Source organism: Babylonia areolata, chromosome 29 (genome assembly GCF_041734735.1).
Source record: "Babylonia areolata isolate BAREFJ2019XMU chromosome 29, ASM4173473v1, whole genome shotgun sequence".
NCBI classification, from domain to species: Eukaryota; Metazoa; Mollusca; class Gastropoda; order Neogastropoda; family Buccinidae; genus Babylonia; species Babylonia areolata.
Genome location: NC_134904.1, coordinates 24414349 through 24440217, shown reverse-complemented (window position 1 = coordinate 24440217; position 25869 = coordinate 24414349). Strand labels below are relative to the sequence as shown.

Sequence of the window (25869 nt, the reverse complement as noted above, 5' to 3'; positions counted from 1 at the left end):
GTTTCAGAAGGCATTCTAGAACCACTGATCACATATTCATCCTGAAAAAGATCATTGACAACACCATAAATAAAAGAAATGGGCGTCTCTACAGCTGTTTTGTTGATTTTAATAAGGCATTTGACAATATATGGCATGATGCACTTCTTTTGAAACTAAACAAAACTGGGATAAATGGAAAATGTTTCCACATTATAAAAGAGATGTACCAAAATTCAACTGTATGTGGTAAATCAAACGACGGGTTCACAGATTCTATCGCAGTTAAAAAAGGAGTGCTTCAGGGAAATGTTATTAGCCCCACGCTATTCAATATTTTCATTAATGACATAAGAGAATATATACACGATGACACCTCACCATACATCAATGAAACAACCAAGACTCAGATCCCTTATCTGTTATATGCGGATGACATTGTGATGCTCTCGACAACAAAAGTAGGACTACAAAACAAACTAGACCAACTACATGAATACTGTCTGCAATGGGGGCTTAAAATCAACAGGGACAAAACAAAAGTCGTAATTTCCACAAAAAACGACCCCAAAATGCCAGTGCTCTTTTCATGTGGCGATAACTGCATCGAAACGACGGATAGATACAAATACTTGGGAGTTATTTTTCATAAGAGTGGAAATTTTCACCTTGCTGAAGACCACTTAGCCAAACAAGGACATAAAGCAGCGCATGCTCTGAAACGCAGTGTGCGAGGGAAAGAAGTAAAAATGGATGTAATGACGCAACTGTTTGACATTTTAGTCACCCCAATTCTCAGTTACGGCGCTGAGGTGTGGTTTCCATTCAATCAAACTGCGACAAACTTCTCCACGCCCTCTATGCTGTTCAACCAATTTGATGCCTTTCTCTCCGCAAAATGTCCATCAGAAAATGTACATGTCAACTTCTGTAGGAGCTTAATGGGCGTACACAAAAGATCAATTAAGTTACCAGTCCTGGCAGAGCTGGGCAGATACCCCATTTCTCTGACCGCAGTATGTCAGGTCATCTCATTTTGGGTACACATCATAGAATCAAAAGAAGATAGCTATTTGAGGCAAGCATATGATGATATGTTATCGATGGATTCATTGGAAAAAGTTCCTTGGCTTAATTTTATCAAAAAGATACTGGTTTCAATTGGATTCTCCCACGTGTGGGAGAACCAAGGCACACTCAGCATTAAGCGACTAAAATATTCAGTCTTGAATAAACTACAGGATAAATATGTTCAATATTGGAACAGCAGAAATAACGAGACCATTTCAAGGCTCTCCTTTTATTGCAAAATTGCAAATACTTATACATTACAACCTTACCTGATCAGCTGCAAAAATACTAAACACAGAGGAGCACTATGTCGATTGCGAATAAGTGCACATGAACTTGAAATTGAGCGTGGACGTCACTACAGTGTAACTAGGACAGACCGGCTATGTAAATCATGTGGAGTTATAGAGGATGAACTGCATTTTCTGGACAAGTGTAGTGTGTACTCTGACTTGAGGTCTCGCCTACTTGTGACAGTTAATTCCCAGTCTTCGAATCATTGGCCAGATGGCACTGGCAACACAATAATCCAAAGGCCGAGTTCTCTGTTGCCACAAAATTATTTCCAACCAGAACTGGCAAAATACACATATGAATGCTTTAAAGTTCGCAGTCCATAACTATGTCTTGTGGAATATCCTGCATGTGCTCACAACTTATTGCTTTTACTTTTTGTTTGCTTGTTGTGTTTAGTTTATAGTGTCCATAATTCCTATGATGGTTTTACGACACACACACACACACACACACACACACACACACACACACACACACACACACACACACACACACACACACACACACACACACATTTCGCTTGCATGTGTGCGGAACTTGACAGTTTTTCTTGTTTCCTCCACCATTCTCTTGATTTCTTTTTTGTTTTTACTTTCTTTCTTTCTCTGTTCCTCTCTCTTTCCATTCTTTCTGTTCTGTCTGCAGTTGTCCCCGATGTGTTGTGTTGGTCTCCTCCGTTGCCTCTACACAGTGTGGATTCTCCCCATGCCCCCTTCCGTTCTTTCTCTCTTCCCTCCACTTCTCTTTCTTTTTTCTTTGCCATTCCCTTCTTTTGTGTTCAATAGTTCAATTGGTTGTTTATTGTAGGTCCCCACATCATCCTCTTTTCAAACAAAAAACTGTTCTATGGAAGTATTGCATACAATATTTGATTATTGAATAATTGTCTGTCCTAATCCCGCTTCCCACCTCAACCGCCGCACCCTTTTCAGTTGAATATTTCTTCCCCTGCCAATGATTTTCACAAATGATGATTTTAATTACCGATGATAATAATCATCATTATGATAGAAATAACAATACAAATGATGATAATAATATCATTTATTTTCAGTCTAATATCAGCATCTTAGAACAGACTATAAATGAATAAACGAACGAAACGATTCCCTTCTTTTTCCTCCCACCTCTCTGTCCCTCCCTTCCTGTCTCTGTTCTTGTGTCCTGTCTCCTCTTTCTTTGTCCATTGTTCTCTGTCCCCCCTGTACTGTTAACAACTTTTCATCTTAATGGAAGAGAACTCTTCTACAAATCTGATGTCAAATTCCTTGGTGTTTATTTTACTCCAAAGCTAAATTGGAAGAAACATCTAGAAAACATAAGATCAAAAGCAATGAAAAGCTTAAATTTTCTTAAAATCGTCAGTAAACAGCCTTGGGGTCAAGATTCAAAAACACTTATTCATCTCGCTACTGCACTGGTAAGATCTAGATTGACGTATGGACAGGAAGTATTTTTCTCTGCTCCAAATGCTTTCCTTAAAAAAATGCAAAGCCTAGATAGCAAAGCCATAAAGTTGGCCGTAGGTGTTCCGTTTCATACGAACACATTACAGTCGTATAGAGCTGCAGGAATACTACCTCTTAATGAATTAAGAAAGCTAGCTTCGGCAAATTATGCAAAATATGTAATTGGAGCAAATTCTACAGAAAATTCTGTCAAAACTGAGATTGATATATGGTCTGACAAACTTTTTTTTTCGAAACGAGCGAAACAGAACAGAAATCTAGAAACTATTTAATAATAATAATAATAATAATAACAACAATAATAATGATAATAATAATAATAATAATAATAATGGATACTTATATAGCACACTCACCAGAAATCTGCTCTACGTGCTTTACAAAAACGCTTTTATTAACATAAAACATTATATCTATGTTACATACACCAAAATGTGACTACACACACACACACACACACAGACACACAGACACACACACACACACACACACACACACACACACACACAGATTAAGGCAGATTCATACATTATCAAACAGGATAAAACTGAACGCTTTTATAACAAATTTCAGCAAAGATGTCAGATGCATATGTTGAGAACATATTTCTAGCAACCATGTAATATTCGAATGTCAGAATCTTAAATGTTTTTTACCAGACTTCACCAAAAGTTTTTTTGAATGTGTTACTAACAATTCCAATATGTTATTTGTTATTGCAGAAGGTTTGCTGCATAGTCCTATAGGACATTTGTTATAGATGTTATAGTTGTTTGATGTTGGCGTTTATAACGTTTCCATTTTTCCTAGCGTTGTCTCTCCTTATTCACCCTCCACACACATACACACACTTTTACCCTTCCCCCTCTCACAGCCCCTACCCTCACGGTTTTTTGTTTGTTTGTTTGTTTGTTGTTTTTTTTGTTTTTGTTTTTCGTCTAATATCATTTCAAGTGGAAAGACGTTAAACTGAAGACAACAACAACGCACACACACACACACACACACACACACACACACACACACACACACACACACACACACACACACACTGCATACATACATTTACATACATTCTAACATACATGTGTATCTAACAGCTACCCTAACACATATGCACACATAGGCAGGCACAAACTTACATAAACACAGGCACACACAATACACATTCAAATGCATGCATGTAGTTATGTACACATACATATGTATACACACATAGTCAAGCACAGCTAAAGCAAAGGAAGTGGACCTGCCACAATTAAACTTACTGCTGAGGGAAAAGGTGAGTTTTGAGACGAGATTTAAAAGATGCGAGGTAATCAGAATGACGGAGGTTATCAGGGAGCTTGTTCCACGTCTTTGGCGATTGAAAAGAAAACGATCTGTGTCCATAGGTCTTACTTCTGACGTGAGGTATCCTGAGAAGACGAGTATCAGAGGAAGAACGGAGCTGGCGAGACGGGTTATAGATATGAAGGAGTTCAGAAAGATACTTGAGGCCAGATCCGTTGACTGCAGAAAAGGTCATAGTGGATAGCTTAGAGTCTATTCGATCAGAAACAGGCAACCAGTGGAGAGATTGAAGGAGAGGAGAAGCATGGTCAAATTTAGAAGCTCTGCAAATGAGTCTGGCAGCGTTATTCTGAATTCGTTGGAGTCTGTCTAAGAGATATTTGGGAAGGCCGGCCAAAAGAGAGTTGCAGTAATCCAATCTTGAGAGAACCAGAGAGCATACAAGTGTCTTGGTTGCATCGGTTGAGAGATAGTGGCGGATAGAGATGATTCTACGCAGTTCCAAGTAGGCAACTTTACAGATATTCGAAATGTGCTATTGGAAGGAAAGAGACTGGTCTAGGATTACACCAAGACTGCGAACAGAGGGAGAAAGTGAAACAGGTGTGCTATTGATCAGAACAGAGTCAGGAAAGGAAGGATGTTGACGAAACTTCTTTGGACAGGTTATCATAAATTCAGTCTTATCATCATTTAATTGCAGCTTGTTGAGAGTCATCCAGTCCTTTAGGCCAGCAATGCACTCCTGTGTTTGAGTCACCAGTGCATCAAATTCAGCTATGGAAGCCGACTGATAAAGTTGTGTGTCATCAGCAAAGCTCTCATGCGACATCGCATGATGACTGATGTCATCCGACACAGGATCCGCATACAGCACGAAAAGAACAGGACCTAGGACGGACCCCTGTGTGACACCATATTTTAAGGCAGATACTCTAGAGTATCTACCATTTACACACATTTTCTGTGTACGATCTGACAGGTAAGACGTGATCCATGCTAGTGCAGTGTCACGAATATCAAAGGAAGTTTTAAGTCTGTTCAAGAGGATAGAGTGGTCAATAGTGTCAAAAGCTGTTGACAAATCTAAGAGGCGAGAACAAATATCTTATTCTCATCAAATCCCGAAAGCAAATCATTCACTATTCTAAGAAGGGCCGTTTCGCAACTATGACCACGTTTATAAGCTGACTGGTGGGAATTAAGTAAACCATTTTGTTCCAGATGAGCTAAGAGCTGAGACAATATGATCTTTTCTAGCAGTTTTGATAAAAATGACAGATTAGAGACAGGTCGATAATTTTTCAAACAATTATGATCCAAAGATGGTTTCTTGATGAGTGGACGTACAACAGCAGATTTGAAGCTTTCAGGGAAACAGCCAGACGGTAAAGAAGAATTGATGGCATGAGTAATATGTGCCAGTAGAACATCAATACATTCAACCAACAAAGAAGACGGGACAGGGTCAAGCTCACAGGATTTCGGACAATCGCTCAGACACACTTCTTCACAAAATCTTCAGTAACCGGTTGGAAACAATGTAAAACAGGACCACTGTACACGCGTTCTTTAACGGGTGAAGAAGGAGACACAACAGAGTCAAGCTTCTCACGAATGCATGATATTTTGCGGTGAAGAAGTTAGAAAACTTTTGAGGGAGTTCCTGCACCGAAAATGTTGTAGGGAGAGGAGTGTTTTTCATTTTACCTAGTAGATTGTTCGTAGCGTTGAAAAGCTGTTTGGCTGTGGTGCATGCAAGGATTTTAGAAGAGTAGAACTTAGACTTTGCCCTGTCAACAATGTTTGTTACACTATTCCTGGCTGCCTAAAAAATGTCCCTACTGACAGTCAAACTAGTGTGCCTCTCAGCTCTCCTTCTCTCCCGCTTGGCCTCCAACAGCTCTGGTCCCACGGACTACATACGTGTCAGATACTATTAATCAATCAAACGTTGATCCACAAAATGTTGCTCCGATTTTGAGCACTTCACCAGTTCCATTACGGGAATTAACGGGAGCGGTTTTTGACATTCAATATTGTGACATTAAGAAAGATGAAAATCCCAATATACTAGCTTCTCGAGTCAAATCACACATGTCTGAAACATACCCCCGCCACTTAAAAATATATACAGACGGTTCTGTTCTAGAAAATCAGTTTGCTGGTTCTGGATATGCAATTCCTGATTTGAAAATTGAAAAGACATATCATATTGGAAAAGGCTTCTCATTTTTTACAGCTGAATTAATTGCCATCCTTATGGCATTAACATATCTAATTGATCTGCCCCTAAACTTCATTAATGTTTTATTTTGTGTCGATTCAAAATCAGTTCTGCAGTCTATCAAATCAGGTTGTACGAACATTAATTATAACATCATTTTTTAAATAAGATTTTTGATTCACTGTATTCAAATGAGAGGAACTAATATTGAAATGTGCTGGATTCCCTCATACTGTGGGCTTTTCTCTGATGAATGTGCAGATCATCTTGCAAAGCTTGGAGCTAAAAACGCTTTAAATGCAGTTGAACTTCCTCATCGTTTATCATCATCTGAAATGTGTAATGTTGTTGAAAGAAATATGCAAAATTCCTTTCTGTCTTTAGAAGTTAACACTTCTGCCTTATTAATGCTAAAAGAACTGGCAGGGCTGTTAAGAGCATGGCATTGAGGTTATTACTAAATGCCCCATACACAAAATATTGTGAAAATATTGAATGCATTTGCAAGGGACGTTAAACGGTAGAGCACATTTTAAACCGCTGTTTAGTAATGAAACCTTTTTTTGCCTCCAGAATTTACGGAACACGTGTTACCAGTTTCAAATGTTAACATTTTTTGGATAAAGTTATTTATTTCAAACTGTTCTTTATTAAAGTTAGCTAGTTATGTGTTAAATAGTCCAGTTGGTTGTTTATTGTAGGTCCCCACATGAACCTCTTTTCAAATAATAATGTACAGAAGTGGTGCATACAATATTTGATCATTGATTTTTTTTCTTTTGGTCCTAATCCTGCTTCCCCCGTCCCGCCTCTCACACACACCCTTCCAATATTGTTTTTTCTTTCTCCAATCACTGACGCTCACCTTCTCCATTTTAGATTTTGTACTCTATCTTTTCCATATTCTGTTCTCTCTCTCTCTCTCTCTCTCTCTCTCTCTCTCTCTCTCTCTCTCTCTCTCTCTTCCTTTCTTAGTCCACTCCCCCTTGCCCCCCTCTCCCCTCCACCTCAGCCGCACCCCTTTTCATTCGAATATACAGAAATGTCGATTTCTAATTAATACTAACAATCATCACTATGATAGGAATAATAATAATCCAAATAATAGTAATATCATTTATTTTCAGTCTAATATCATCATCTTAGATGAACAGACTATAAATAAATAAACGAACTATGTACTGTGGTTCCTGTCTTCCTTTGTCTGTTCTTTGTCTCTCCCGTCGTTCCTCTCTTTGTCTTTCCTCACTTCCTCTCTCTCTGTCATTATTGACAGAGGGAAGGAAAATGAAGTGCACTTTGTTCTATCCCGTCCTGTCATGTATGACTTAAAAGTACAATACATACCATTGAACTTTTTTTTAAAGTTCTCTAGTCAGTTTAGATTATCGCTACTTATGGCATCTACACATGAACAAACAACCAGAAATTTCTCAATTTATCTGTACAGAGTGTTTAAGCTTCGATCCACTCTTACATCGTAAAGTTAATTTATGACACATGTCTTTACTGTCTTTAGTTGAATATGCGTGTGTTATTCATCTGCTGTGTACTGCTTAGCCAAGTGTATATTGCTTGACAAAGTATTATATTTGTCTTGTTTATTTATTCATTTATTTATTTATTTTATTTTCAGATGTGTTTTTCTCCTTTCACGAGGGGCAATGGTCTGTATGAATAAACCATTCCTTCATTCTCTGTCATGTCCTTCCGATCTTTCTGTCCGCCCCCTGACCTGGCCTTTCCTTCTTTGTCCCTTCTGTCCTTTCTTTCCTGTGTCTTTCTTTCTTCATGCCCCGCCTGTTCTGTTTTCACTACATTTATCCCTTCTTTGTCCCATCTGTCCCTTTTATCTGCTGTATTTCTTTGTTCCTCCTTTCCTTTGTCTTTCCTTTCTTTGTCCCACCTATCCCTTCTTACTTTGTTCATTCTTGGTCCCCCCCCCCCGTCCTGCCCCTTCTTTCTATCTCCTTTGTTTCTTTGTTCCTCCTATCCGGTCATTCTGTCACGTGACCTTCCTTTGTCCTTTCTGTCATATCCTTCCATTCTTTGTCCTTCATGTCCTGTCCTTTATTTCTTTGTCCTTTCTTTGTCCTTTCTGTCATATCCTTCCATTATTTGTCCTTCATGTCCTGCCCTTTATTTCTTTGTCCCTTCTTTGTCCTTTCTGTCATCCTTCCATTCTTTTTCCTTCATGTCCTACCCTTTATTTCTTTGTACTTTCCTTGTCTCTCCTGCCCTGTTCTTCCTTTCTATGGCCTCTCCTTTGTCCCTCCTGTCCTGTATTTCTTCATTTCTTTGTTAGTTCTTTTTCATTCCTGTCCTGTATTTCTTTATTTCTTTGTCCGTTCTCTCCCCTCCTGTCCTGACTCCGTTCTCTCCCCTCCTGTCATGTGCTGACTCTGTTCTCTCCCTTCCTGTCCTGTGCTGACTCCGTTCTCTCCCCTCCTGTCCTGTCTCCGTTCTCTCCCCTCCTGTCATGTGCTGACGCCGTTCTCTCCCCTCCTGTCATGTGCTGACTCCGTTCTCTCCCCTCCTGTCCTGTCTCCGTTCTCTCCCCTCCTGTCATGTGCTGACTCCGTTCTCTCCCCTCCTGTCATGTGCTGACGCCGTTCTCTCCCCTCCTGTCCTGTCTCCGTTCTCTCACCTCCTGTCCTGTGCTGACTCCGTTCTCTCCCCTCCTGTCCTGTCTCCGTTCTCTCCCCTCCTGTCCTGTGCTGACTCCGTTCTCTCCCCTCCTGTCATGTGCTGACTCCGTTCTCTCCCCTCCTGTCCTGTCTCCGTTCTCTCCCCTCCTGTCCTGTCTCCGTTCTCTCCCCTCCTGTCCTGTGCTGACTCCGTTCTCTCCCCTCCTGTCCTGTCTCCGTTCTCTCCCCTCCTGTCCTGTGCTGACTCCGTTCTCTCCCCTCCTGTCATGTGCTGACGCCGTTCTCTCCCCTCCTGTCCTGTGCTGACTCCGTTCTCTCCCCTCATGTCCTGTGCTAACTCCGTTCTCTCCCCTCCTCTCCTGTGCAGACGCCGTTCTCTCCCCTCCTGTCCTGTGCAGACGCCGTTCTCTCCCCTCCTGTCCTGTGCTGACTCCGTTCTCTCCCCTCCTGTCCTGTGCTGACTCCGTTCTCTCCTCTCCTGTCCTGTCTCCGTTCTCTCTCCTCCTGTCCTGTGCTAACTCCGTTCTCTCCCCTCCTGTCCTGTGCTGACTCCGTTCTCTCCCCTCCTGTCCTGTGCTGACTCCGTTCTCTCCTCTCCTGTCCTGTCTCCGTTCTCTCTCCTCCTGTCCTGTGCTAACTCCGTTCTCTCCCCTCCTGTCATGTGCTGACTCCGTTCTCTCCCCTCCTGTCCTGTGCTGACTCCGTTCTCTCCTCTCCTGTCCTGTCTCCGTTCTCTCTCCTCCTGTCCTGTGCTAACTCCATTCTCTCTCCTCCTGTCCTGTGCTAACTCCGTTCTCTCCCCTCCTGTCCTGTCTCCGTTCTCTCCCCTCCTGTCCTGTCCTGACTCCGTTCTCTCCCCTCCTGTCCTGTCTCCGTTCTCTCCCCTCCTGTCCTGTGCTGACTCCGTTCTCTCCCCTCCTGTTCTGTGCTGACGCCGTTCTCTCCCCTCCTGTCCTTTGCTGACTCCGTTCTCTCCCCTCCTGTCCTGTGCTGACTCCGTTCTCTCCCCTCCTGTCCTGTGCTGACTCCGTTCTCTCCCCTCCTGTTCTGTGCTGACGCCGTTCTCTCCCCTCCTGTCCTTTGCTGACTCCGTTCTCTCCCCTCCTGTCCTGTCTCCGTTCTCTCCCCTCCTGTCCTGTGCTGACGCCGTTCTCTCCCCTCCTGTCCTGTGCTGACGCCGTTCTCTCCCCTCCTGTCCTGTCTCCGTTCTCTCCCCTCCTGTCCTGTCTCCGTTCTCTCCCCTCCTGTCCTGTGCTGACGCCGTTCTCTCCCCTCCTGTCCTGTGCTGACGCCGTTCTCTCCCCTCCTGTCTTGTGTGCCTTGTTCCATGGCGGGCCCTGTCAGGGTGTCTGGTGCTGGCCTGGCTGACCCACATGCTGTACACACTGGCACAGTTCTACCCGGCATGGCACACCCTGGTACCCGCCTCCGTGCTGCTGGGAGCCCTCACTGGACCCACCTGGACCGCGCAGGGTGGGTGGGGTAGTGGGGAGTTGGGTGCGTGTGAAGGGTGTGTGGAGCAGTGGGGAAGTGGGTGGGTGCAGTAGTGGGGAGGACGGTTTGTGTGAAGGGTGGGTGGGGTAGTTTAGAGAGGGGTGTTGGGTAGTGGGGAGGAGGTGAGTGGGGGTGAGTTGGAGTAAGAGTGCGAAAGTGATAGTATGTCAGGGCGTGGAGGGAGAGCGACGATAGTGGTGTGACATGAGTCTGTGTCTTTGAGGGTGTGGAGGGAGAGCGACGATAGTGGTGTGACATGAGTCTGTGTCTTTGAGGGTGTGGAGGGAGAGCGACGATAGTGGTGTGACATGAGTCTGTGTCTTTGAGGGTGTGGAGGGAGAGCGACGATAGTGGTGTGACATGAGTCTGTGTCTTTGAGGGTGTGGAGGGAGAGCGACGATAGTGGTGTGACATGAGTCTGTGTCTTTGAGGGTGTGGAGGCTTCTGGGTGGTTGCCGGGAGCGGCCGTGGTTTGTTGGGTGGAAGATGGTTTGTGTGCATGGAGGTGGTGAGGTGTGGGGGTGGCAGAGTAAGTGTGCGTTTTCATTCGTTGTTCGTTCGTTTGTTCTTGATCTTATTTTCACGATATTAATGCCATATAACATTTGCATGCGCACCACATGTGCATGCGCGTGCGCGAGTGTGTGTGTGTGTGTGTGTGTGCGCGCGCACCCGTGTATTCATGTGTGCGTTTGCATGTATATGTTTGCCTGTGTGTTGACTCTGTGTGTGTATATAAGTGTGTGGATACATGTGTGTTTCTGTCTGCCTGTGTGTCTGTCTGTCTGCCTGTCTGTGTCTGTGTGTATGTGCATCTCTGTATATGTGTCTGTGTCTCTACCTGTGTACACAGGTATTTTAAAAGGATGAAAGAGAAGGGATACTTACTCAAAGCCCCAGTATGATCAAATCAATGGATGTCGTGCCTGCTATCTGCAGTGACCATAGTGTTCTTTATGTGGTTGTCAGGAATACAGTAGTCAGAGAACAGTCATTTAAAAGAACAATTTTTAATAGATATATATAAATTTTGCAATCTCCTACAACAGGTTAATTGGGACGAAGTGACCAATGGTAAAACAATTGACGAAAGTGCGGAAATGTGTTCAAATATTATTAATGGATAAAGCTAAGCAATGTATGCCAATAAAGACTATCACTGTACGTCCAAATGATGTCCCTTGGATGACAGATGAAATTAAGTTGCTAATAGAGGAACGTAAAATAATTCATAAATTAGCTAAACAAACTAACAACCCAGAAGACTGGCTACAATTTCGACGTTTTAGAAACTATGTTACATATAGAGAAAAACTAAGACAACTTGAGTATATCACCAATTTAGAAAATAAGATAACAACTTCATCCAGTTTTGGAACAAAAGAATGGTGGAAACCTGTCAAGTCCTTTTTGAGAAAGAAAGGTGTTGGGTCAGATGACCTCCCACCCCCACACCCACCCCCCTATTATATCTAATGACGGTATTGTCTATTATAATAACAAAGATAAAGCTGATGTTTTTAACAACTTTTTCATTTCACAATCCACTCTTGAAGATAGCGAAAAAGATTTACCTGTCATTCCATTCCTCGACTTTGAACTTACAGAAATATCGCTTACTACTTCTGATGTTGAAGATGTTATTCTAAATCTAAATAAAAAATAAAGCAGTAGGGCCAGATCTTGTCCATAACAGATTGTTAATCGCCTCATTGCTAGCCATTCTAGACCCACTAACTAGAATTTTCAACAAAAGCCTTCATGAATAAACAATTTCCTCTGATATGGAAAACAGCACATGTAAATCCTCTGCATAAAAAAGCTTCGAAGGAACTTTGTAGTAATTACCGTCCAATCTCTTTACTTAGCTGTGTTGGTAAAGTCCTTGAGAGATGCATCCATAAGCAAGTTTACATGTTTTTTCATCAAATCATAGTTTGTCTCCTTCCCAGTCAGGGTTTATTCCTGGTGATTCGACAGTAAATCAATTTTTCTTTATTTATAATGACATATGCTCATCTTTTGATATTGGAGTCACAACCCAGGCTGTGTACTTTGATATATCTAAAGCTTTTGATCGAGTTTGGCATAAGAGACTTCTTCTAAAGATAAGAGCGAATGGCATACGAGGCAAACTACTTGACTGGTTTTCCGATTACCTTTCTGACCGTATCCAAGCAGTTGTTATAAAGAGTGATAAGTCTGATTACAAAGGAATACCCGCAGGTGTTCCTCAAGGCTCTGTACTTGGACCACTATTATTCCTTATCTATATCAATAATAGTGTATACGACATCTATTCAAACGTTAAGCTATTTGCAGATAATACAAGTATGTCCTTAGCACTAAACAACCCAAACATTCGTGCACAAACACTCAATTCTGACTTAGAAAAGATAGATTCTTGGGCTAAGCAATGGAAAGTCAAATTTAATGAAGGGAAAGTTATTAAAATTTTTCTCGAAATACTGACACAATTTTACCTCTTACTTTTGGCATCACAACATTACAGAGTACAGATACACATAAACATCTAGGTATCATACTCCAAAACAACTGTAAATGGCAGGAACATATTATCAATGCTGTAACTATGTTGGTTTCTTGTCTAAAGACGTATAAGTACAAGTTAAATAGGAGAGCATTAGAAATTATGTACAAATCATTCATATTACCACATTTTGACTATGCTGATATTGTTTGGGATAATTGCCCAGATGCACAATCAGACTCTCTGGAAAATTTACAGCTTGAAGCATTGAGAACCATAACTGGAGCTGTTCGTGGGACAAGTCACCAAAAAATATACCGAGAATCAGGGTTTTGTACACTTAAGGAAAGATGGAACAGACACAAACTTATGGATTATTTCAGGATGGTTAACGGTCTATGCCCTAATTACCTAAAGGATCTTGTTCCTGGTCTTGTTTCAGACAGTAACCCTTACCATAGACGCAGGTCATTGGAACGCACCGTACCAAGATTTCACACCGAACTCTATCGGAAATCATTCATACCATCCACTACTTATCTCTGGAATTCTCTACCTGATTATGTTAAAACCAGCAATTCCTTAAGCCAGCTTAAACATTACCTGTGTGCTAACGATGCTATAGTGCCTAGCTATTATTACTTTTGGTAAACTGAAGGAGCAAATCATTCACTGTCGACTTCGTCTAGGGATTAGTGATTTAAGAGAAGATATGTTCGACGACCCACTTTGTGCTTGTGGCACTGCAGGGGAAACTGCTAACATTATTATTTTGTCAAGACTTTCATATGGCTCGGGCAGACACAATCTTAACTTTATCTCCAAACTACATCCACTTTAAAACTGTTGCATGGGTATCCTGATCTCCCAAAGCATACAAATATATTCATATTTCAAACTGTTCACCAGTTTATCTCCGATTCAAATAGATTTTAACTTAGAAAGTATTGTGAAGAACGGGTACAACACGATTCTATTCGTAAAATATGTGTTGGATGTATTTGACTGACCAAATATTCAAAGTTGAATGGATTGGCCAATGATCTGTCAGAATTTCTCCTCTCCCCTCTGCCCCCTCTGCCCCCCCACCCCCACCCCCCTCCACCACACCCACCATTCTTCTTTTTTTTTTTTTTCCTTCGTGTTTCTCTTCTGTCAGGCCGATTCCTCTGGTGACTATGAATTTAATCTCATGTTAATATTGATGTTAGCATTATTTTACTATATTATGTATTTATTTGTTTTATTTCATTATTTCATTACTTACTGTTTATGAATGTTATTTGATACAATTGATAATATGGTTCATTATTTAAACCAAAGAGAAGGGGACAGGTTAGAGAGAGAGAGAGAGAGAGAGAGAGAGAGAGAGAGAGAGAGAGAGAGAGAGAATACGTTTTGCTTGGTGTGAGTTAATCGGTTTCTTTCGCCTCAGGGTCTAGCAGCGAAGGCGTGGATATTGTGGTGTGCTGATGTAGAGGTGTAGAGATATATTCTTTCAGAGAGGGTTGGGAGGGAAGTGTGGACTGTGGAGGAAGTGATTTGTGGTGGAGAGGTGTGAGGGTAGTGGGGGAGGGCGAGGGTACCAAATACAAATTCGTATTCTTTCTGTATACGACTGTACACACTGACTGCCCCTTCACTGACCCTCATTCCACCCCCTTTAAAAGAGACCAAGTGTGGTCCATCATGTCTCTATATGAAAGTATCAGAACACACACACACACACACACACACACACACACACACACACACACACACACATTATCGAAACCATCAGTTTCAATCTGAGTTGAAAGGAGGCATCAAAGCTAGCGGACTGATCCATACACGCTGCGCCATAAGTATCTGTTGAGAGACAACTAAAAACATGAAGGTGGCTTCAGGTGCCTGACCTAACCATAAGCCTAAAGCGCTGGTCAGGCCTGCTTGCTGCGTGCTTTGTTGGTGACATGGTTTTTTATTTCACTTTCTCCTGTCGTGTGATATGCGTGTATGTGCCGTGTTAAAACAGTCATTAAACAATCGATCAAGAATGAATACTGTGTTACATTTATTTTTTATTTTTTATTCTCACCCCACCCGCCGTGTTCTCCTGTTTACAGGCGTGTACGTGTCCGCCTGCGCTTACTCCTTCTCCCGTCGCTCCCCCCACTCGCCCTACACCATCCTGAGCCGTTTCAACGGTCTGTTCTTCACGCTGTACGAGACCCGCCAGATCCTGGGCAACCTCCTCTCTTCAGTCGTTCTCAGGACAGGGGTGGGCAACGTGACTCAGGACATCATCTTCAAGTGGGTACCACAGTTTGGGGAAATCATTCTTGATTTGTTTGTTTTGATAACATCCAGAGATACATGGACAGGGAGAGGGGTGGTGGGAAGAGAAAGAAGGGGACAGGTTGGAGAGAGAGAGAGAGAGAGAGAGAGAGAGAGAGAGAGAGAGAGAGAATAAGTTTTGCTTGGTGTGAGTTAATCGGTTTCTCTCGCCTCCAGGGTGTAGCAGCGAAGACGTGGATATTGTGGTGTGTGTTGATGTGGAGAATATTCGGATACAGTGATGTGTGTCAGCTACAAGGACCTCAAACTGGTAAACGCATTTTGCCAACACAGTGCACCCAGAAGACGGACCAGGCAAGGCCCTAATGGAGCACATCACAACCAAAGTGAGCACACCACAGTGAAGAGCTTCCAGTCCAGTGTGAACACTGCCAATATACGGAGTTTTCCTGGAGCCGACATTGGGGGTGATGTGAGTTGGTAATGATGATCTTCCGGCTCCATCTGAGGAAGGTCAAGGAACAAGGCCACACTCGCATAAAGTTCGATTTTCAGAAGCTGAAGGATCCGAAGGTAGCGGAGACCTTTCAAGCACGATTGGTGGGAAATTTGCACCGTCCAGTCAAAAAACTTGGGCCACAGCTGACACCCTTGATCTATGCGACAAACGAAGAGAGCTAACGAAGTCCAGAGAGAATGGGCAAAACAGTGTGAGACAGTGAACCATGAAACCAAGAAAAATGTGATACAGGATAAGAGACCTGGGTTGAAGCGAGAAAGCCTACCAGCTGGTGGAAGACCTGACAGGCACCAAACAAGGGCAAATTTACCACCATGCATGACACAGATGGGAACTTCCTTACAGAATGTTCTAAAGAGGTGGGCAGAATACTGCTCAGACCTGTACAACTACAGAAGCACAGGGGATCCATCTGTACAGAATGCCCCTCCAGCGACAAACACCAGTAACTACCCCCATCCTTCTGGACAAAGCGATGAAACCAATGAAAAAGGAGAAGGCAGCAGGAGTGGGCAACATCCCAGCGAAAATCGACCAAGCATGGACAGAAGCCACGGTGAACGCCCTTCTAAAATGACAAGATCTGACAGGACTGGCCCACACGAGGGACATTCATTGATAATCGCCCTCCCCAAGAAAGGAAGTTTACAATTGTGCAAGAACTACCGCACAGCCAGCCTAATCCTCCATCCAAGCAGAATCATGCTGGAGATCGTGCTAAACAGACTGCAGTCACAAGCAGAAACAATCATTGCTGGGGAACAGGCAAGCTTCAGAGTAGTGCGCAGTGCTACGGAGCAGAATTTCAATCTCAGGATATTGTGTGAGAGGTACCTTCAATACCCAGCAAGACCCTTACCACATCTTTGTGGTCTTCAAGAAGGTATAGTACGCTGCCTTATAGTCGCCGTGAGACTGTACAACATCAGCGCTAACCTGATCAAAACCACAGAGCACCCTCTACAACAAGCCGACCAGCGCGTTCAATTTCAATGGCAACCTCGAGGACTGGTTCAGGACCACTATCAGAGCCAGGCAAAGCTGTCTGCTCTCACCTCTTTTTGACATCTTCCTCAAGAGAATTGTGCCCGATGCTCAGGAGGAACACGAAGAAACAGTCAGTATCGGAGGCAGAACAGTCTCTAACTTACGTTTTGCCGACGATATCAACGGCCCAGCATAGAAAGAAAAGGATGCATCAAGACTGGGGAACGCCTGGACAAGACATCTGCAGCCTGTGGCATGCTAGGGAACGCCTGGACAAGACATCTGCAGCCTGTGGCATGCTGGGGAACGCCTGGACAAGACATCTGCAGCCTGTGGCATGCTGGGGAACGCCTGGACAAGACATCTGCAGCCTGTGGCATGAATCAAGACTGGGGAATGCCTGGACAAGACATCTGCAGCCTGTGACATGAATCAAGACTGGGGAACGCCTGGACAAGACATCTGCAGCCTGTGGCATGAATCAAGACTGGGGAATGCCTGGGCAAGACATCTGCAGCCTGTGGCATGAATCAAGACTGGGGAATGCCTGGACAAGACATCTGCAGCCTGTGGCATGAATCAAGACTGGGGAATGCCTGGGCAAGACATCTGCAGCCTGTGGCATGAATCAAGACTGGGGAGCGCCTGGGCAAGACATCTGCAGCCTGTGGCATGAATCAAGACTGGGGAGCGCCTGGACAAGACATCTGCAGCCTGTGGCATGCAAATTAGTGCAGAGGAGACCAGGCTGATGACAAACAAAATAGGCATCAGCACTGACACTAGAGTCAACACCGATACACTAGTAACTGTCAACAGTTAAAGTAACTTGGAGCAATAGTAACAGACCAGGGATCAGGAATTGCACAAACAGCAACAGCACTGACAAAAGTAAAGACCATTTGGAGTCTTAAGAACATGGCAAGATCTGACTGATGCACTCGTTGCTTACTGCTCATCCTTTGCCTGTAAGTCAATGACAACTGACGTGGAGGAGAGGATACAGACTATACATATGAGATGCTTCCCCCAAACTACTCGGCATCTCAAGCAGAGATCACATCAAGGAACAGAGAAAACGGGGAGAACTTCGGGAACGACAACGACGACGAAGAAGATGGCGTTGATATCGGGGGACAATAACACACACACACACACACACACACACACACACACACACACACACACACACACACACACAGTTACACACACACACACACACACACACACACACACACACACACACACACAGTTAAGACTCTGTGTGTGTGTGTGTGTGTTTGCGCGCGCGCGCGCACTGCACAGGGGGTCAGACGGGTGGTACATAGCGGTGTGTGTGCACTGCAGAGAGGGATCAGATGGGTGGTACATAGCGGTGTATGTGCACTCCAGAGAGGGATCAGATGGGTGGTACATAGCGGTGTGTGCACTGCAGAGAGGGGTGGTATATAGCAGTGTGTGTGCACTGCAGAGAGGGGTCAGAGGGGTGGTACATAGCGGTGTGTGTGCACTGCAGAGAGGGGTGGTACATGGCGGTGTGTGTGCACTGCAGAGAGGGTCAGACGGGTGGTACATAGCGGTGTGTGTGCACTGAAGAGAGGGTCAGACAGGTGGTACATAGCGGTGTGTGTGCACTGCAGAGAGGGGTCAGACGGGTGCTACATAGCGGTGTGTGTGCACCGCAGAGAGGGGTCAGACGGGTGGTACATAGCGGTGTGTGTGCACTGCAGAGAGGGGTCAGACGGGTGGTACACAGCGGTGTGTGTGCACCGCAGAGAGGGGTCAGACGGGTGGTACATAGCGGTGTGTGTGCACTGCAGAGAGGGGTCAGACGGGTGGTACATAGCGGTGTGTGTGCACTGCAGAGAGGGGTCAGACGGGTGGTACATAGCGGTGTGTGTGCAGGTACTGTGGCCCCCGTGACTGTCCGGCATCAGAGAACATGACGGACATCGAGGAGCCGGAGGGCCTGGTCATCCATTCCATGCTGGCCATATACACGGCCCTGCAGGTACACTGCTCTGCACTATTGACTGAAGAAGGAAGGTGACAGAATGGTTATGACGCTCAGCTGCCAATACAGAGAGTCTGTGAGGGTGTGGGTTCGATTCCCGCTCTTTCCCTTTCTCCGAAACTTGACTGGAAGATAAACTGAGCGTCTAGTCAGTCGGATGAGACGATAAACCGAGCGCAGCACGCACTTGGCGCACTGAAAAAGAACCCATGGCAATGTTGTCCTCTGACAAAATTCTCTGAAAAAAATCCACTCTGACAGGTACACAAATATATAATCATGCACTCAAGGCATGACTAAACGCGTTGGGTAATGCTGCTGGTCAGGAATCTGCCTGGCAGAGGTGGTGTGGCGTATATGGATTTGTCCGAACGCAATGACGCCTCCCTGAGAAACTGAAACTGTTGACTGCATGGCGTGATGATGGTGATGTTGATGATAATGACGATCATGATGGTGGTGATGATGCTGATGATTATAAGGATGATGGTGGTGGTGATGATGATACCGATGATGATCGCGATGTCAACGATGATGGCTAATGATGATGATCATCATGATGACAGTGATGACAAAACGATGACGATGATGATACTACTAGGTTTGGTGGAGGTGATGGTGGCGAGGAGTGCAGTGATTATGATGATGTACTCATCGCAATGCTGGTGCAGCACCCCAGAGGGTCCTCCATCCCGAAACATCCCCCGAGGAACGTATCACTACGCAGACTGTTCCCCAGGGGATGTGTTGGGGATTCTGACATGTCCTCCTGATGGTCAAACTGGGATATCACCAACTGGTCTAAAAATAAATGGATAACTCATTGGCCAGGAAAGCTGAAGCCAACTGGACGCCATACTGAGACTCGTATCCGGCCGTCAGTCCGTTGAGAAGTGGTTTGCTGACTGGTGGTAGTTGCTGAGCTGTAACCATGTATCTTCGATGAAATCGTCTTATACTTGCCCCCGCGACATGCCAAATGTTGTGTTTTGACTGATATCTGTCAATAGTCTATTTATTAAAGTTATTGCAGGAAAACAGTGCAGTGACACGTAGCGTAAACTTGCCGTGGAGGCACACACAGGAATGTCAGCTTAACTAACGCCGCGAGCAAGTGAAAGCTTGCCGTGAAGCAGTCATCGTAGCAAGCTGAGCGCTTGGCTACGTATATATAATATGAAGTTACCGCTTCGCGCTGTACTGACACGAGTAGCAAAATGGTTGATTGAACACTTCCGCTGGCTTCAGTCAGCAAAGGGCTCAAAGAAAGCATGCGGTATCCACCTAATTTTAGAGCAGTGGGTATCACCCCCATGCTCCAATTGTTCCCAACGGAATCAGCTATGACTTTCATACCAGAATGACCTACCCACCTCCCACACTCTCCTGTTGGTATGTTTGTGTGTACGTGTATATGTGTGTGGATGTCTGCGGACGCTCGTGGGTGAACGTGTGAAGTGTGTATGTGTGTGTGGGTGGGTGGGGAGAGGGGTGCTGGGGGGTGGTCAGGCAGAACGTGTCTCCGTGTGCGTTCGTGCGTGCGTGCGTGTGTGTGTGTGTGCGTGTGTGTGTGTGTACATTTCCCTGGTGGGGGGAGGGAGGTTAAATGGGGTGTTTTGACCCAAGTGCTGCTGGTGCCACAGGTACTAGCCCTGGTGCTGACGGTGGTATTCCTAACGCCGCTGTCTCGCAGCGAGTGGTGGTCGAGAGCTCCCATACGCGACACGGCCACCTCCTGGTTCAAAACGCTGGTGCGCACGCGAATGGTCTTCCTCGTGCCCTTCATGGTCTTCCAGGCCATGGAGCAAGGCATGCTGCTGTCTGAGTACACCAAGGTCAGCTGTGTGTGTGTGTGTGTGTGTGTGTGTGTGTGTGTGTGTGTGTGTGTGTGTGTGTGTGTGTGTGCGTGTGTGTGAGTGAGGCCATGGAATAAGGCATGCTGCTGTCTGAGTACACCAAGGTCAGCTGTATGTGTGCATGTGTGTGTGTGTGTGTGTGTGTGTGTGTGTGTGTGACTCGACTCGACTCGACTCGACTCGACTTTCGGCTTGGAAAAGCCCACAGAGAGTCTGTTCCGTTTTGAAGAAATTTGCGCAATGTTGGTTTGGGAATTACGCCAATATTCGTTTGATTTGCAAAGCATCATGCTCTACCTTTCATGCTAGACTTAAGGCCGCTCCTTCTCTCTACCTTTATTTCTTTGAGGCAATCGATGGTGTTGTTGTGTTACCAGCAAGTCTGTCAGCTCGCTCATTTCCCTTAACACCTGCATGTCCCGGGCAGTACGACCATGTAAGTTTTTGAATCTGAAAGTTGCGCATTGTCTCAAGCCACTCTGGGCTTCCCACTCCACTTTCGATTTTCTGTATGAGGTTCATTGAGTCCGTTAGAATCATGGATAGATGATAGCCATTGGGCAGCATGTGTCACAGCTTCAACTTCCATCATTAAGCTGGAGGTTGTGACTTTGTAGGCAGCATTCTCTTCCCTAATTGTTTTTCCATTTTGTTTCGCAGTGAATCCTCAACCGGACTGGCCTTTGGTGACTGAGCCATCTGTGTATATGATGATGTCCTCTTCTTTACTGTTTTCTTCTATGAGTAGGCATCAGTTTTGCCCTCTGGCAATTCCCGACAATGTCTTCGTAGAGTGGGTGAAATGGCTGTGTTGAATAGATGATTGAGGTTTTCGGGGTTTTCCTCCCATTCTTTTGTTTCTTTCTGGCCTTGTAGTCGGCATACTAGCTGGAGTGTGTCTTCTACTTGCCCCATCCATGATCTTTTTCGTCCTAGACGGCTGCCTTTTGGTTCCTTGACTGCATCATGCAGTGGGTTTTGAGGGTTTTCTAATGCTCTGAAGTAGGTCTTAACCTGTTCTAACTTGTTACTGGCCTGCACTGAAGGAAGGTCAAGCAGGTATCGCATGGTTCAGTAAGCGTGTCTTTTGATGTTCCAAGGATCAGCCTCATAGCTTCATTTTGAACTGTTCTTATCTTAGGAGGCTGCTTTGAGACGGTGTTTTTGCCCAAGTTCGTAGTCAATCACACTGAGAACGAGTGATTGATATAGCAGGAAGATACCTTTGGTTGCCATTGCTTTTAAGACTGAAATACCTTTTTGCATTTGAAAACAGTGTTTTCCTTTTTTTTTTTATGAAGGACAGCATCCTGTCAAACTGTATTCTTAGGTAGCGTAAGCATTCGGTTTTCTCGATTTCCGTCGAATGACACAGGTGGTAGTGATTTGCTCGCGGTTTTGTTGTTGAGGGTGCACAGCAACGTTTGGGCTTTTGCTGGATTGATGGAAGATCCTGTGTCCTTGCACAATTGAAGGGTGTTTGTCAAACCGATTTACGCTTTCCCGCGATGAATCCGCATGATTTATGTAAAAAACAGTTCTAATTTTGTTTACATGCTTATTTTTATTGGGACGTTTGCATGCACAGACGTAACACAGAAAGGCGGAACTGAAAATTAATATGCGAAGTCGATTGTATTTAAATAGCGGAATAGACATCTTTACCAGAAAATGAGTGTATGTGCTGTCGAAGATAGATGGGTTGACCACCTGTTGCAAGTAAGAACGTGTAGTGTATTCATGAATGTGCTTGCCTTTGAATGAATGAAAAACATGTCAAGTGAAACGGGCTGTTTACGTCTGTCACGCGGGTTTTTTTGCGTAATGTTTCAAACTTAATATACCATTTTTATTCATGATCAATATTTTATTATAACAACAAAGGAACTGATATAGATCAGGTGTGTGTGTACTGGATTTTGATAATGTTTGTACTTATTTGTTTCTGACCACTTCATATTCAGCCGCATTGCCATGTCACAAAATGGCGCCGAAATTTTTGATGTTTTTAATAATTTTCAACACATTTAAGACACAAGAACAAAACAGATTCTCACAAAATTGTTGCAGGCATTTCTCTATTCAGTTGCAATCCTGATGACAAGTGAAACATTTGAATAATTATTGTAATTATTGCTATATTGAATCATACCGAGAGGCCCCCATTTCCAACAAAGTTTTGGAGACTGACCCATTTTCATGTTGTGTTTGGTGATGATTATGATACATGTATAAAACAAATATGGAGATGGTAACACCTGGCAGGGGCTGGCACCACGCCACGATGAAGGGTGCTGTAATGTTTTGTGAAAAATTTCATCTGTAAAAATAAAATAAAATAAAATAAAAGCCTGCAGTAAAAATTCTCCGCACCCTGTCCTGTCGTGAATTTTTTTTTCTTCTTCGAACTTTCTTCCGGGTGGGCTTCTTCGGCGAGATTTGAAAGAGGAAAAAAACAACACACACACACACACACACACACACACACACACACACACACACACACATGGATAAATTTTGTGAGCAGCATGTGCAGAGATTTTAGTGCAGGCTTTTTTTTTTCTTTTTCTTTTTTTTTTTTAAATACATTTGTCACAACACCAGTGAAGCAGCTTTGATATCATGTACTGTTGTGATATGGATGTATGTGGTTGGTTTCAGTCTTATGTCAGCTGTCCTATCGGCATCCACATGGTGGGCTTCGTCATGGCCACGCACGGCGCTACCTCCGCCGTCTTCGTCTTCGTCTTCAGTCGTCTGGCTCGTCGCACTGGCCGTTACCCGCTGTTTGCCTTGGCCGCGGCCATCAGCCTGGCCCTGCTGATCGTGCTGTCTGACTGGACCCCTCAGAGTGACCAGCACCCGCTCATCTTTTTCTTCCCGGTCCTGTGGGGCATAGGGGAGGGAATTTGGCAGACACAGACCAATTGTAAGAGTTACTGGGTGGTTTTTTGGTTGTTGTTTTTGTTTTTTGTTTGTTTGTTTGTTTGTTTGTTTTTATATATAGAATTTGTTGGTTTTTGTTTTTTCTCTTTTTTTGCGTTTTGTTGCTGTTTTGGTATGGGGCGGGTGTGTGTGGAGGGATGGCGTCTGGGTGAGCGTGAGCGCGTGCGTATTTGTCTATGTGTGTATGCCTGAGTGTTTGTGCGTTTGTATGAGAGAGAGAGAGGGAGGGGGGATGAAGGGTGGCAGATCTTCAAAACTGAATAAAAACATCGGCGACAACAACAACGAAAACACCAACACATCAAATTCACCATACCACATCATTTACACACGCACACACACACACACACACACACACACATATATATATATATATATATATATATATATATATATATATATATATCACCCTCACCCACCTGCCTCAAAGTCACAAACCAAATCACTCACACTCATAAATTTCTCTGTGCAGCCATGATTGCCGTGGTGTTTTGGAAGCGGAAGGAATCAGCCTTTGCCAACTACCAGACCTGGCGCGCTGTGGGCTACACCATCATTTTCTCCTTCCACAGCATCCTCTGTGTTCATGTCAAAATCGCCATCACTCTCGGCTTCCTCGTCGTCGGCATGATCTTCTACACCGCCGTGGAAATCCACAGCTACCGGAAAGAACGCCTTTCATCGTCCCCTCCAAAAGCAGATGACAGCGACACTGCCACCAAGAGTCGCTCAGGTCTGTGTGTCGGGGAGGAGCGTTCACATTCTCCATCGGGACCAACGGAGTTTGAGCTGAACGTCGGTCCACCTGTAAGCGTTCTCAGCCCAAATTCCGCAGCTATATTTCGTGCTTTTAAGTTTGAGGACGACATAGACATGGAGACTGGGGGGCATCTCACTTTAGATGGGACCTATCTCTGTCGTGGAGAGAATGCTTTCTTGGACAACGACCTTCAGAGGTACGGGGTTGTCCCCTCTGGTGGAAATCGGCCTCTCACGCAGGCGCAACTGGCCAAAAGTTCCAGTGACGTATACGTCAGGCGCGTGTCAAAAGCGCAGGACAGTTGCGGGAACAGCGCAGGTGGCAGCTCGTGCAGCCAGCGCCCACCCCGTCGGCACACGTGGCATGAAGATTCCTTTCAGGACGAGGGAGAGCTGGGGGTGCTGAGGACCAAACACGATGTGTTTGTTTACTGAGGCTTCGCGGGGCCACAGCAACGGGGTCTGGTTCGCCCCTTCTTCCAACCTCTTGTTCCTGTGGAGATTGTATGTGAAATATTTCTACTGCATTGCAAGGGCACTGGTGTGGTGAACGTGTGTGCGTGTGTGTGTGTGTGTGTGTAAACACAAATTCGCGTGTCTGTGTGTACATGCGCAAGGTGCGTGTATATGTTCGTTTGTGTATGTATGGGTGTGAGTGTTCGTGTGTGTGTGTGTGTGTGTGTGTGTGTGTGTGTGTGTGTGTGTGTGTGTGTGTGTGACTAACTATCGATCTGTCGGTCTGTCATGGACAGTGGTTCATTTCCCGCCTCTGGACTGATGTCAGAATTCTAAGAAGCTGTAGAAAACTGTTTTACCGCCCACCTTGCTGCAGATGGTGAGGTCTAGAACTGTGATAACACATGTCTGTGGTTTCCTGACGAAGCTGTGGCTTGTGTTGTGGCTGGGAAGAGAAAGAGATGGGGGTTGGGGTGTGGGGTGGGGGTGTTTGTTCATGGTAAAGGAAAACCATGTTGCAAACTGCCTCGATCACCCCGACTTGCTTCTGTTTGGGTTAGTGAAGTAATGCGAAATGATGGGCGCGTGTATGCGTCTGTCTGTGTGTATGTGTGTGAGTGTGTATACATGTGTCTGTGTGTGGTGAGAGGCTATTCTCTCTCTGTGTGTTCCGCAGTTCTCTATATGCACAGTGTACCAACGACATGCCAAGAAGCTGAACCACTTCCACACAACATGCCTCAGGAAGCTACTGAACATCAAGTGGCAAGACAGGACCCCAGACACAGAGGTGCTCGCAAAAGCCACCCTTCCCAGCATCTTCACCATCCTGATGCAGTCCCAGCTTCGCTGGGCTGGACACGTGGCACGCATGCCAGACCATCGGCTGCCCAAAAGGCTCTTCTATGGCGAGCTGCAACAAGGGAAGAGATCACACGGAGGTCAGAAGAAGCGCTTCAGAGATACTCTGAAAGTCTCTCTGAAAGCGTTTGATATCAACCCTGACTCCTGGGAGGAATCTGCAGTGGACCGTAACAAATGGCGCGCTGCTGTGCACAAAGGCGCCAAGTTGTGCGAGGCCAACA

The 25869-nt window shown here is 44.7% G+C and overlaps 1 protein-coding gene across 3 annotated transcripts in view; it reads left to right on the top strand.

Annotated features, from left to right (window-relative positions):
- The window catches only part of LOC143274865 (uncharacterized), a 71755-nt gene extending 46491 nt beyond the window's left edge, over window positions 1–25264 (top strand). For all 3 annotated transcript variants that reach the window (XM_076578825.1, XM_076578826.1, XM_076578824.1), the window contains 6 exons: window positions 10329–10457; window positions 15075–15261; window positions 18659–18764; window positions 20411–20602; window positions 23285–23552; window positions 24042–25264. In XM_076578825.1, coding sequence (XP_076434940.1) covers window positions 10329–10457; window positions 15075–15261; window positions 18659–18764; window positions 20411–20602; window positions 23285–23552; window positions 24042–24763 — 1604 coding nt within the window. In that variant the 3' untranslated portion in view covers window positions 24764–25264. The remainder of the gene's footprint in view (window positions 1–10328; window positions 10458–15074; window positions 15262–18658; window positions 18765–20410; window positions 20603–23284; window positions 23553–24041) is intronic.
- Window positions 25265–25869: the final 605 nt, after the last annotated feature.